Source organism: Schistocerca nitens, chromosome 5, assembly GCF_023898315.1.
Source record: "Schistocerca nitens isolate TAMUIC-IGC-003100 chromosome 5, iqSchNite1.1, whole genome shotgun sequence".
Taxonomy (NCBI): Eukaryota; Metazoa; Arthropoda; class Insecta; order Orthoptera; family Acrididae; genus Schistocerca; species Schistocerca nitens.
In genome coordinates, this window is record NC_064618.1 from 242,416,895 (window position 1) to 242,431,973 (window position 15,079).

Below are 15,079 nucleotides of genomic sequence, written 5' to 3' on the forward strand. Positions count from 1 at the left end.
TGTTCCTGCTTAGCTATTTTGTACTTAGTCAACCTCCACTTTTAGACATCTGTATTTTCCTTCGGTTGCTTCCTATGTTGAATTTTTGTATTTCTGCTTTCTACAATTAAATTTAATGTCTTGCTCGTTATCCAAGTATTCCTACTTGGCCTTTGTGCCTAGTTGTTCCTCTGCTGTCTTCACTAGTTCATTTCATAAAGCTACATGGTAATCATTATTGCACGAGGGCCTTTCTAAAAGCAAAGAATGTTTTAATCCCTCCACATCCGTGTCTTAGATCTTACTAAGCACTGATGGCAGTATGTCAGTAACAGCGGTCAGGAATGGTCGTTTACTGTTTATTCGTGCGTTTGTAAACTGTGTGATGAAATTAACGACTCTGCCAAGTTTGAGATTCGTTGTTTAATCAGGCTTCTGAATAAAAAAAATGTTTGCCGTATTGAAACTTACAGCGATATAACCAAAGTTTATGGAAATATGACCAATGAATCTTCGTTTCGAAAATGGTCCATCATGTTCAATGGTGGACGAACGAACATTCATGACAATGAAGGACCAATCCGACTAACGAACTCAAATCAAGGATTGAGCAATAAACTCATTTTTACTGTCGATCAGACATTTGTTTCCAATAAAAGTCCAAAAAGAAAGTGTCAATCAATGGAATGACATCATTCACAACCAGCCCCGCCAACTCCCAAACAAAAATGTTAAAATTCTGGTGGGCCTCCTTATGGAGAGGTCGGCGTGTATGACACTCATGCTGAGGGTCCATGTTCAATTCCTGTTACTGCCAGGGATTTTTTCCTTGGTGGGAGGACGTGAATGGGGTGCCCTCAGTTTCGTAATGCCAGCTGAGGAGCTACTTGACTGAGAGGTAGCAGCTGCAAGGTCTGAAAAGTCGACAACGGCCGGAAGAGCGGTGTGCTGACCCCAGGGCCCTCCGTACCACATCCGCATAATACCGAGGCCAGTTGACACCACGCGGTCTTCAAATAACTGAGTTTATTTCATTTTATGTTTTTAAATAATTTTGAGTACCAGAGTGGTTGTGGTCACAGTGCTTTGAGATCTAAAGGGCGTCCTGTGCCTAGAGGAGAGATGACAAATACAGCGGCCTACTGTCAGATCCTTCACCGACAACGTCGAGTCGTGCCGTCCAAAGCTAACGGCGTTGTCCAGCAGCATTGTACTTCTTCATGATAACGCTCACTCATATTCTCGTGCGTTGACAAAGGATTTTCTTCAGCAGCTTAAATGGAAGGTCTTTGAACATCCGCTTTATAGCCTGGAGTTGATTACTATATTTTTCTCAAATTTGAGGAGTTTTTGAGGCGGAAAGTACTATGAAATTAACAATAAGGTGGAAGAAGACTTTAGTGATTGGTTTGACAACCTGATGGCAACTCGGTATGTAGAAGGCTTAGAAAAGATTGTGAAGCTTTGCAACAAATGCTTAAATCTGAAGGACGACTACGCAGAAAAATAAGAGGCCGCACCGAAAAGTAATTCCTCCGAATTTTTTATGTGAAAACACATCATGCTTTTTAAACAAAACACACGCTGTTAACATTCCACATCTGTATTCTTCACGTCCACATATTTATTTCTGAACATAGTCACCCTGGCGACGAACATTTCTCCCAACGATACACCAGTCTGTTGATACCGTTAGTATAGAATGTCTGATTTCGTGGACAGAGTCACAACCTAACCTCCGCTTGTACCGCTTCATCACCATCAAAGTGAAGTCCTCTAACGTATTCTTTAAGGAAACAAATGAGAATGGAGAGCACCAAGTCGGGGCTCTGTGGAAGATCGTGTATTCGTCCCGCCGTAGCACGCAGTGATTCGCAACCTCACAACAGGACACAGCAGTCCACAAACCCGACCGCCGCCCCACACCGAACCCAGGGTTATTGAGCGTTCGGAAGCCAGTGGATCCCCCCCCCCCTCCCCCGGAACGTCTCATACCAGACGAGTGTAACCCCAAATGTTTGCGTGCTAGAGTAATTATGGTGTACATGTACGTGGAGACAGTGTTTGAGCAGCAATCGCCGACATATTGTAACTGAGGCGGAATAAGGGGAACCAGCCCGCATTCGCCCGGGCAGATGGAAACCGCCTTAAAGACCATCCACAGGCTGGCCCACACACCGGACCTCGACATTCATCCGCTGGGCGGATTCGTGCCAGGGACCGGCACGCCTTCCCGCTCGGGAAGCAGCGCGTAAGACCGCGTGGCTAGCAGGGTGGGCTGTATGGAAGATGATCGATGGCAGTGAACACAAGGGGTCTGATTGCTGCAAATGTCAAAGCTCTCGTGTGTGATCTGGTACTGTCGTGCTGAAGAAGAGGTGCTCCATGTGTTGACGGACTCTTGGAATTCGTGGTTTCAGTTTCCTGAGGGTCCCGTAGTACCTTGTGGAATATATGATGGTGCCTTTAGATATGAATTCCAAAAGCATCACACCTTGAGCATCTCAGAATACTGTGAGAATTACTTCAGTTGCTGGTGGCGTGCTCTTGAACTTCTTTGGTGTGATGGTTTCACGGTCTGTCCCACATGTTGGGGTTATCACAGCAGTTTTCTTCATTACGAGCACGAACAACACTATGCCCTACGTTACTGATGTCGATGCAATCGTCGCTGCGCACGGCTTTAATTTTTCTATGAATTTTAGTTGGATGCACGTTTTCTGCGGCTAGAAACCCGATTAAATGACGCATTATCTCATGCACCGACATAGTTACGTTACACACCGCGATATTACACGCTACAGTCCGGAGCCGTCTGGCGGCAGAGGGTTGAAATTTGCGCCAGTGGAGCGGAAAAGTTGAGGAACTAAAATGCACAACATGTTATACCTCAACCGATGTTGAGAACAGAATAGAGTATTTACAGGCATTATTTCTCAGCACGCCCTCATAGATAAGATATCAAAACATGTTATAAACCTGCTCATATAATATAAAGCCATCGGCACATGGGTCGTGCACTCTAACGTTGAGAGTACGAAGTTTCTGGCGTCCTAGGGTGGAAAAAGATATTGGGGAGTCTTTCTGAACGTACAGGACAATATCCAGTATGTCAGATATTCATCTCTTTTTCCAACTAACTGCTTAGTACACATTATCAATACTAGGAATAAGTACAATATAAATAAAAATTTAAAATCACTTACTCTTGCCCAGAAAGGAGTCCAGTATTCAGCAACGCATATTTTCAATAAGTTACCAGCAACCATTAAGAGTTTAGTTTCAGACAAGGCACAATTTAAACATAATTTAAAAGAATTTTTGGTGGCAAACTCCTTCTATTCCATCCATGAGTTTCTCAACAAGTGCAGTAGACCATTTCAATGAAAATTTATTGTACTTTAATTTTTGACAATACTTGGTTGTAACAGCCAAGTAATACGTGCTGTGTGAATGATGGATGTATGGAAAGCAGATGTAAGTCTTAAGTCTGTAAATAGTGGAAATTTAATTTTAAATCTTGTACATAATCTGACTGTTCTTAACTGAGGATCACTGAAATGAATCATTTACTTTAATTTTTGACAATACTTGGTCGTAATAGCCAAGAAACTAGCAAATGTCTGAATGATGGATTTAATGAAAGCAGATGTAAGTATTAAACCTGTAAATATTAAAAGTTTAAATTTAATTCATGTACATAATTTTGCTGTTTATTGACTGAGGATCATTAAAATTAATGAAGCTCAAGTTTTTCTAATTACATTTTTGTAATGTGTTTATCTGACATGTTCCACATCCGGGAGGATTCCCTCTTTTATGGGTCTATGGAATGAATAATTAATCTAATCTAATCTCAGAAGGTAAGTTTGAACGTTGACCAACGAGATGGAAGAACACTGCCTTCGTCACATGACGCCATCCGGGGCCCACGAGAAATATGAGATTTGCAACGAACTTATGGCGTCACTCTAGTCGTCTTTTCACCATACTTCACGAATGCTCGGCACCGTGAAGGGCCCACGGGAAATTATAAAAAAATGGTTCAAATGGCTCTGAGCACTATGAGACTTAACATCTGTGGTCATTAGTCCCCTAGAACTTAGAACTACTTAAACCTAACTAACCTAAGGACATCACACACATCCATGCCCGAGGCAGGATTCGAACCTGCGACCGTAGCGGTCGCGCGGCTCCGGACTGGGCGCCTAGAACAGCTAGACCACCGCGGCCGGCGGGAAATTATAATGTCAATTAAAAGTTGCCCACTAAAGATACTAACTTCATCGTGTGCTATCAAGAGCTTGCGTGCATTTAAATGCGCAGTTAAGCATTATTAGACTGGTCTGAAGTAGTTACTATCACCCCGCCGAATACGGCTGCTGGCATTCTTTAAGACCTGCAGGGTCACGTGCTGTGACGTACGCGCCGCGGTCTGTCTTTCTCTTAGCCCTCGACGCCCTCTCTTTTCAGATACACAGTCGTGAGAGACCATATTGGCTTTCAGTTGAAGCTCAAATGTATATATGCCATTTATAAACAACAGAAAATTGAGGATCCCTCGAAAACTCGTCGTTGATTTGTTGTACTAAAATGACTGGAAACATCCTATATGTGGTTAAAGAATTATTGTAACTTCCGTCTTATGAAAGTATGTCGTTTCAAGGCAACGGCACATGCAGCATCCATCAATGCGAAGTACGGACGGACCTCGTCTGTGTTCGGTGTAGTGTAATGAGAAAAGGTGGAGTATTGTAAAGAGGCTGGAGATATGTTGCTGGTGCGCGTCTCATTGGATCCAAATACTTTTTACTAACTGTACTGTCTGCAATCGGGTTCCCGTAAATAGCAGGTAGCACCGCATAACAGCCACGCTATGAGGGAAACAAATCAACAGCTAAACAGGCGAAGACATCAGGTAAACACGCCGAAGATTCCAGTCGATTAATAGGAAACTTTCCTTTCAGAAGTCGCCGCGACATATCCGGCCACGGATTCCTAAGCCGGGTTTCTATTGGCTCCAGCTCTCTATATAGGCCCGGCCGGTCGAAGGCAGACCAGTCAGCCTTCCGTCGCCTTACCGGAACTAAACCCTCCCCCTACTATCCTCTCCTCCATGATGATCACCCCTTCCCTGACACCCTTAGTAAGGCCAGTCACTTTGCCTCCTACCTCTCCGATGTCTTTTCCATTCCTGATGATCCCCAGTTCGATTACTCCCTCTTCCCGGATGTCTGCGATCGAACTGACACCTCTGTCCCTCCCCTCGCACCTGGTTTCCAGTACATGGACAACATTGCACACACGGAACTCAATGCCCCTATCACTACACAGGATCTCATTGCTACACTCCGCACAAAATGCAACACCACTCCTGGTCACGATCGTGTCACCTACCGTCACCTGCGTGAAGCTCCTGTCTCTTTCCTCTCCACCCTGGCCAGGCTCTACAATGTAGTCCTGTCCACCAGTTACTACCACGACCTGTGGAAAACCTCCCGTATCCTGATGTTCCTTAAACCTGGTAAACCATTGTTTTACCTCCCAACACCTTCTCCAATCCCATCTTGACCGATTCACCGCTTGGTGCAACCAGTGGTTGCTCAAGGTCAATACCTCCAAAACCCAGGCGATCATTATAGGCAAAACCATCCCTTCCTTCCGCCTCCTCGATTTCTATCTAACCATCTATGGCCATCCTATCGCCCTCACCCCCACCCTTAAGTACCTTGGCGTCACCCTCGACCGTTGCCTCTCCTGGACCCCCATCTCCGGACCATCCAAGACAAGGCACGCTCCCGACTCCGTCTCCTCAAGCTCCTATCTGGCCGTACACGGGGTCTGGACCCCTCCACCATACTCCACACCTATAAATCCCTCATCCGCCCATCTGGCCTGGATCTTCGCCCCCCCTACCTTTTACACATCCCTTCAGATCCTTGAACGCCTTGCGTCCGCCTCGCCTATTGCATCCGTCTCCCCTCCCCCATGCGGATCCTGTACGATTTCATTCAGTTCCCCCACCTCCTCCTTTTCCTTGAAAGGATACTGATCCTGTACACCTCCGGTAAACTCGATCCTCCTCACCCGCTTGTCTCATCCATCCTCTCCCACCCCTGCCCACGTCCCACCCGGTCTCCATCTCTCCACCCTCCTTACCCTCTCCCAAGGTGGCTTCCACCAGCTCCACCTCCATGATGATGTCCTCCTCCCCTCCATCTACCCCTCCTATCAACTTTGATCCTCCCCTCCCACTTCCTGTGTCTTTTCCTCTGGGCACCCTCCCTCCCTTCTCTCTCCTTTTCCCACCATCCCCCCTTCCTCCACCCATTTACCCCCAGGCTTCCCCTCCCCCTTCCTCCCTTCCCCTATCTCCCCTGCCCGTGGCATCTCTGCTCTCCCTCTCACACCCCCCCCCTCCTCCTCTCTTGGCAGGTCCCTGGACTCGTACACACTCAGTGAACATTCGCGCGCCGGAGATCATCGCCATCAGTGTCTTGTGTGTGTGCCTTCGTTTTGTGTTTAGTGTTCTTTCGCCGTCACGCCACCACTGTTCACCTGTGCCGTCGCAGTCGTCCGTGTTTTGTGCGCCGTGTCAACTGGTGTTAGTGTTTTTTCTCGTCCAGCGTGAACGGCTCATGTTTATTGCTTTTCATGTCTACAGTTTTTGCCCGCCGTTTTTATTGCATTATCTGTGCCACCTATATGTCATACTTATTGTACCACTCGCGGCTGAAGAGCAGCGTAATATGCTGCTGACAGACCGCCTTTGTATAAGGTGATTAAAATAACAATAAAGAAAAAAAAAAAGGCAGACCAGTCTTCGTCCGCTGTTAATGGCAACCGCTATAGTAGAGTATCCGAGAAGATATCACCGAAGCCGTCGTACTGCACCGCCGATCGAAGTACCAGCGGACTGAGAGGAACCACATCTCCGGCTAGATAGACGGACGTCTACATCTATTGTACAGCCAGCTATTGTATTGTAGAATAAGTTACGTTCAATAAACTTTTGGAGAATACAACACTAATATTCACGTTTTCTAGTAGGTTCTGACAGTTTCTTAGTAGTTTAATAGAAGTATATTCTATAATATTCGATTTTCTATAAACACAAGTGGGCTCTTCCTGAGGAGTTTGTTCGACTGGTTTTGTCTACAAGACAACTTGCGCTACTTGAAATTAGATATTTTGCACTTTCTTGTCTCAATTCTTGTATATAACATGTTGTAAAACTTCCTGACAGATTAAAACTGTGTGTCGGACCAAGACTCAAAGTTGGGACCTTTGCCTTCTGAGGGCAAGTGCTCTTCCACCTGAGCTACTCAAACACTACTGACGACTCGTCCTCACAGCTTTACTTCCAGCATTACCTCGACTCCTACCTTCCAGACTTCTGCAGACCTTGCAGAACTAGCACTCCTGGAAGAAAGGATATTGTGGAGACATGGCTTAACCACAGCCTGGGGGATGTTTCTGGAATGAAATTTTCACTCTGTAGTTTTAATCTGCCAGAAAGTTTCAAATATGCGCCCACTCCGCTGCAGAATGAAAATTTCATTCTAGAAACATCCCCCAGGCTGTGGCTAAGACATGTCTCCACAATACCCTTTCTTCCAAGAGTCCTAGTTCTACAAGGTCTGCAGCAGAGCTTCTGTCAAGTTTGAAAGTTAGGAGGCGAGGTACTGGTGGAAGTAAAGCTGTGAGGACAGGTCGTGAGTCATGCTTGGGTAGCTCAGCAGATGGCAGATGGTTGCCAGCATGGTAGCTCAGCGTGTTCGCTCAGAGGGTTAGCTGCCCTCCGTAAAAAAAAAAAAAAAAAAAAAAACCTGAGTTAATGGATCAACGACGAATTGAAATGGGTGTCTTGCGACGTCCGCCCCGATCTGATGAAACGAACGAACACGAACAGAAAAAAAAGGCCGGCACGGTAGCTCAGCGTGTTCGCTCAGAGGGTTAGCTGCCATCCGTAAAAAAAAAAAAAAAAAAAAACTGAGTTAATGGATGAACGACGAATTGAAACGGGTGTCTTGCGATGAACAGAAAAAAAAGGCCGGCACGGTAGCTCAGCATGTTCGCACAGAGGTTTAGCTGCCATCCGTAAAATAAAAAAAATTAAAAAAATTAAAAAAACCTTAGTTAATGGATCAACGACGAATTGAAACGGGTGTCTTGCGACGTCCGCCCCGATCTGATGAAACGAACGAACACGAACAGAAAAAAAAAGGACGGCACGATAGCTCAGCGTGTTCGGTCAGAGGGTTTAGCTAACCTCTGTAATGAAAAACTGAGTGAAGGATCAACGAATAACCTGAACAAGTGTCATCGGACGCCCGTCACGAACAAAGTCAACGAACAATAGAACAAAATGAGATTTTAAAAAATATATGGTAGAGCACTTGCACGCGAAAGGTAAGGGTCCCGAGTTTGAGTCTCGGCCCGGCACACAGTTTTAATCTGCCAGGGAGTTGCATAAAAGCGCACACTCCGCTACGGAGTGAAAATTTCATTCCAGAAACAAGTAAGGATTCTGCTACTAAATAGAAAAGTTGTAAAGTAAGTATGACTTTAGAGTTTTACTGAAAAGTGAGAATGACGAAATAATTTTTATCTTACGTAGGGAACTACTGTAAATTTGTATCGCACTATTTGTAATGTCCTTATTGATTGGTAATGGTACATTTCTTTTTGCCTTATAACATACTCCTGGATATTGACGTTTTTACTTTTGTATACTACAAACTGAACAACGTGACTAGCACACGGACAAGGGAGGAAATGTTCGTTTTGATGCAGCTAACGTTAGAATTTTACAGCTGTGCATTTCGTACAGCCGACAACTGCGGGCTGCGATCGAGTACAGAACTTGAGACACGTGTACCTAATGCACAGGTCGCATCGTTTCTGAGCGTTCAGCAAGACGCTGGAATCTACACGCTCATCGTTGACGTTCGAATGAACGGAACGGTCCATGTGCCGACGGCTTTACGTACAGCGCGCTACAGATTGCGAGACAGGAATGAGAGCCAGATCGGGATCGAATCTACGCAGTGGATTACCGTTCATGGCTGGTACATCAGCCAGCCTGTGTGTGCTCTTTTTGTGGTTTCTAACGCCCCTATTGGCAAATGCTGGATTGGTTCCCTACTTCCATTTTAGAAAAAAGGCCGTGCAAACAATGAAAAATACGTTTACACACAAAACCAAGTTTACAAAATCACAGGCAGGTGGCCGACACGATTTCTTCCTTTGGTAAATGACGACTGCGGTTACAGGAAGGGTATGCCGCTGCACACTTAAATACACTGAATACAGTGGTTCCAAATGGTTCAAATGGCTCTGAGCACTATGGGACTTAACTGCTGAGGTCATCAGTCCCGTAGGACTTAGAACTACTTAAACCTAACTAACCTAAGGACATCACACACATCCATGCCCGAGGCAGGATTCGAACCTGCGACCGTAGCGGTCGCGCGGTTCCAGACTGTAGCGCCTAGAACCGCTCGGCCACACGGGCCGGCGAATACAGTGGAGTCTGTACTAAAGGGAATAAACGCTAACGAAGAAAAGAAGAAGAGTTAATAGATATTGGCAAATCATGTTTCTTTCATTATCTTTAATGAAATGTCTGGAAAAACAAACGTTTTCTACTGTGGGCAGGCCGGGAGTCGAACCCAGGACCTTTGTCGTTCACGTGCAAGTGCTCTACCAACTGAGACGCCACACGACAAGTCCTTACGTCTTTACTTCCTCATCCCCTAAATCCTACGATTTTTAATTTAAGAATGACCCTGTACTTTTCTACTTATTTTAATCAGTAGTCGCCTAATGGCCCTTTAGAAATTTTAAAAACCTTTGTTCGTGGAGTATCTTTCTCTAAATCTAGCTCGTATTTTACTACTAATTGCTGTTTATTGACAAAGTTTTGGGCCTACTTGCAACACCATAGTAAGATATTATAATTTTTCTTCTATTTCTTCTGATTAATTATGCTTTGCATAAAGTGTATTTTCTTTAATATGTGCTCTTTGATATTTTGTACTATGTTTTCTCTTTGCTGATTAATTGCTTTGGTTGTATTTCGAAATGGATTATTTTGGTTAAATAATTTTGTATTGATTTGTTAATATGGATAAATGCATTGTTTGCTTAAAAATGTTTACTTGCTGTCCACCCCAGGCAGCTGAGTGGTCAGCGCGACAGAATGTCAATCCTAAGGGCTCAGTTGGAGATTTTCTCTGCTCAGGGACTGAGTGTGTTGTTGTCCTAATCATCATCATTTCATCCCCATCGACCCGCAAGTCCTCGAAGTGGCGTCAAATCGAAAGTCTTGCACCCGGCGAACGGTCTACCCGACGGGAGGCCCTAGTCACACGACATTTACATTTTACTTGCTACTATGTAACTGCTGATCCACGCTTAGGGCTCTTGTTTCATGTTATGATAAAAGATGGAGTGGTTCCCCTCTAAAACGGAAGTTATTTAGCACGCGAAAATTGCGGTTGGTGCGAGTAAAAAGGTGGACATGAGAGTCAGTCGGAGACTAGCTACAGTACAGTTGGCAGTTAGTGATTGTAAAGTGCATTATGCAGGTTGCGAGTGAGGCTTTTAGTGCTTGGATTTATTACGCCAAAGCCTCGGGTGGATGAATGAATTTAATACAATGCTCTGCGGGCTGAAATTATTAAAAAATCTGATGATCGTCGCCATGAAGAAAATAACAGAGCATGTCACTGCAAGTCCATCTGCCATCATATACTCGCTACCAATATTGCGCAATCACTGTAACTGAGATGAGGAATCATAGATTTGTAGTGATGGATCAGCACATTTAGTATGTGCAAATACAAGGTAACTCATACCAAAAGTTGTGTACCTACCTTGATCTTTTGCCTATGGAAATGGAAATGAGCGTTTGGCACCATTGGCCGGGAGGCCCCTTGCGGGGCAGGTCCGGCCGCCTTGGTGCAAGTCTTATTACATTCGAGGCCACATTGGGAGACCTGTGCAACGGATGGGGATGAAATGATGATGAAGACAACAGAACATCCAGTACCTGAGCAGAGAAAATCTCCCACCCAGCCGGGAATCGAACCCGGTCCGTAGGACGACAATCCGTGACGCTGATCACTCACCTATCGGGGCGAATATGTTTTCCCTATCATAACACATATCAGGATCCTGTCCTTTTGAACTTTAATTTCCGACTGTACAGATTGTGAGAAATGATTATCAAAAAAAGAAAGACAATTATCTGATTAAATTTGTTCAAAGTAGAGTGAAATAGTTTATCTAAAATTATAGTGGATTTTGGTGAAGTCGAGGAAGGAAGTAAGTGTAGCTTTTGTGAAAGTCTCCCAGTAATTGAACTTCTTCATTTTCAAGTTTTGTGATCCCTTCAAATTACTTGCTTCACTTCTGGTTTCAAAAGTAAACAACTGAGATGATAACAAATAGACAAGAAACCATTTTGAGGTCAGTTTAAAGTAAATGTTCTTAATGATTGGTTTGAGAAGCAATACCTAGTGAACATATTGACTGTGGAATCCTTTAAAAATACACAAAAGGTGAGTCAATCTACAAAGAACTGTTTTCCTAAGTTGGCTTTGTGTAGATTGTTGATGAAATTGTGTTTAATTTGCTTTACTATAGTAGTCAAGATTAGGGACCCCCCCCCTCCCCCATTGAAAGTTGCTCAAAATGCACAAAGTTAAATGATTATAGAAAGTTCCAATTGCTCTTGAAATTTATGTTAAGTTTTGTGCACATTATGTGTTAAAAGGCGTAATATCAGTTTATGAGCACCCACTTACTGTTTTATTCTCGCTGAACGTAAAGTTACTATGAATGCCATTACGCATGAAAACAATTACTTCTTTGATTTTAAAGAATAGTGTGAATTGTACTGCAGGTGAATTTTATTCAAATTTGTACTGTGTAGAAAATATCTGATGAAATAAGACTAGGCCCATGCCCTATCTCCAGTTTAGCAGTGACTTGCATTTGTAGTGTTGATGAAGATATTCAGTTTTGACAAAGTATTTAATGTTGATGAGTGTAACAGTGTCTCTTGTGTTCGTGAGAATGTGAATATCTTTCTGCTACTGCTTTTACCCACTATAACTTTTTTTTTTGTGACTGGGTTCATTGCACTTTCGTAGGAAAGAAGTATAGGCTGAGTTTTTCCACTAAAACTGGCTACCTTTTCTTTAAAAGGAATAATTCACATTTCTATGCCTAATTAGGCTGGCGACCGTATTCTATTTCATTGGAGTAAGTTTGAGTAGTTAAAACAGTTTCTAAATTAGATGTGTTCTTTTCTGTGTGTTTTCGTAAATTTGATTTCATGTCCGATAGGCAAAAACCCTTTAGGCATTCCGTGGTCAAAACCTTACAGAGGGTAACATTGTACTGCATCTAAGTACCGTAATTGGTTATAAATACAGTATCAGTATACTAAACGGTGCAGTGTAAGTGTTATAGTCGTCTGAGCTCTCGAATGCATTACGTTTTTCTCCGACTAAGGCAACTCACCTGAGCGTGGTGGGGAAGATGGAGACGACGACGCCAATCATGCAGGCGCCGTACACGTTGACGGTGGCCAGGTAGAGCGTCAGCAGCGCCAGCGTCGCCGCCGAACCGACGGACCACAGCACCAGCACGCTGAACGCCGCGCTCACCAGAGCGCTGATTACTGCAACACGTCCCGCCGTTCCGCTCACAAACACTCCACGTAATCCCATTGTTTTAAATTAACACATCAGCTATTTCTCACTTTATTTACTTGCTGGCATTGAAGTTTCGGTATCACTCATCGATACCACCCCACAACACATCAGCTATTTCTCACTTTATTTACTTGCTGACACTGAAATTTTGGTATCACTTATCGATACCTCCCTAAGACATGTCAATGGGCTATCTTAGCACTACATCTGAGGAGAAATTCCCGTGTAAGAAGAATGAATATTCGATTGTTATGAAAAGTTAAGAGATTATTAGATTAAGAACAGCTAGGCTTCGGGAGGGGAAAGGTATGAGAGATGTAATGATACTGTTGCTACTAATTAGGGAAAGATACATAGTAAAAGGTAGGGAAGTTTGTACAGCGTAGTAAAGCGTACAGCAGTTAATCGTAAATGATGATTATTGCAAATGCAGTTACCAGGTTGGATTTCACGTGAAAGCAGATGTGCCTAACAGCTGTATTTATTTCAAGTAGTAAAGGATACAACAATAAACATTATTTGGGGCTGATGTCTGAGCCCTCTACAACTTGAAATAATTTTGCGAACTTAATCCTAGGGCATTGTTTGGTACGCTGTGCATACCACTCCCTCAGTCTATGCGGATTACACACTTTAGAATCAGTTCCATTATGTTTAGTTTTTTTTTGGACCTTGAAAAGTTTTTACTATGTGTTTAACTCAGCTCCTACCCACAGAAGGACGAATCTTCAGAAAGACGTTTGAGTTACAGTTAAGAGACTTTCAGGTACACTACAAGGCTGTTGAGCCCGCTTTTCAGTGCTTTTAAAAGTCTTTCTAAGCCACTGAGGAACGGTCTGATACTTAAGAAACCATAAAAACCAGAAGAGCTGTTCTCTGCATTGTGTGATTTCTAGTTTTTGTGTTGTTTGTGTATTTACATATTGTTGGGACGAGCTTCGGAATGTGCATTACGAAGATAATAAGTCTAAATCTCTTTCTGAAAGACAAGAGAAATTATGTTTTTGATGAAGCACACCGATTTGCGAAGTACGAGATGAGCATTCCCGTGGGAAAAGTAGAACTATCAGAAAGAGAAAATGATGTCCGGTGAGAAGGTTGCAGGTGAGACCCTGATTTTCTTTCAGGAACTATAAAAGTCAATGTTAGAGTGCATCGACAGGTTTCTGTGAGAAAGCGATACACGTAGCGTAATCATGGGACGTATATCGGATCGTTTTGCTGCTTTAGAGCCAAACAAATTGATTAAAACCTCAGAATGTAACTTCGCGCAACTCTACGAAGGTTAGTTGACAGTTATGATGAGACAGTGACAGAGAAGGTTTCTGAAAGCTACCAAAATCCAAAGACAAGAATCTTTTGGTTGGATATCTTTAAGATCCTTGCAGTTCATGGATGAATATTAATTTTTCGGGTGGTTTCTACAAGCTGCCAAAATTCCAAGGGAAGAATCGCTCGGATGGACATTTTAAGATTCTAATAGTTCGTGGATGGATATGAATTTTCCGCATCAGTTCACAAATTTATTTTGGCGTTGAGATTTTTCTTAACTTTGTGTGTTTCGATAGCGTCAGGTGACAGCAGCTTTTCAAAACTCATTTCAAGTAGTAAAGGATGCAACAATAAGTCAAGCACGGCTCTCTAGTGTGGCGATTTTGTCCATTGAAAAAAAGTGTGGCTAAAGGCATCGATTTCGATGACTCAATTTAAAATATGTAACAGAAAAAGTTGGGAGAAGCAGATTCCAAACTACTTGTTAACGTCACCTTTCACTGTTATTTTTACTGCTTCATTAACAATCAGTTAAACTATATTAGCTATAAAAATGCTATTCTCTTGCGTGTTGTCAATCGTAAACATTTCTTGCGAGAATATTAACATTATACTTCGCTTACTTACCCACTTGTACCAGAAATAGCTCCCTCCCCCCCCCCCCAAAAAAATTGTTGATTTTGTAGAGTTGGGGAGGGGGTTGACAAGTTAAACCTCCGCACCGGGTGCCGGGCTACCTAGCTACGCCACTAGACGGGGATTAGACAAGGCTGTTATGTATCGCCTACTCTGTTTAATATCTACTTAGATGATTTAGTCAGAGAATGTTTCCAAAACAAATGTGCTGTGATAAAAGAAGGAAGAACAATAAACTGCACAAAATTTGTTGAAGATTTGGTGTTACTGAGTTAAAAGAACTGAGCAACATCTGTGAGGAATATGGAATGAAGAAAAATTTGAAGAGGATTAAGACAACGATCTTTCTAAGGAAATCAAGGAAGATAAAAGTGAAAATTCGTGATGTGTTAGAAACTGGGACGTAAAATTACCAGTAACGTAACACGTAAGAAGTAAGAGTAAGTATAGCTATGTAAAAGAAA

General features: G+C 43.2%; 1 protein-coding gene across 2 annotated transcripts in view; it reads right to left on the minus strand.

The window, feature by feature from the left end:
• LOC126259774 (probable metabolite transport protein CsbC) overlaps positions 1 to 15,079 on the minus strand; it is a 198,155-nt gene that overhangs the window by 16,220 nt on the left and 166,856 nt on the right. For both annotated transcript variants that reach the window (XM_049956778.1, XM_049956777.1), the window contains one exon: positions 12,514 to 12,673. In XM_049956778.1, coding sequence (XP_049812735.1) covers positions 12,514 to 12,673 — 160 coding nt within the window. The remainder of the gene's footprint in view (positions 1 to 12,513; positions 12,674 to 15,079) is intronic.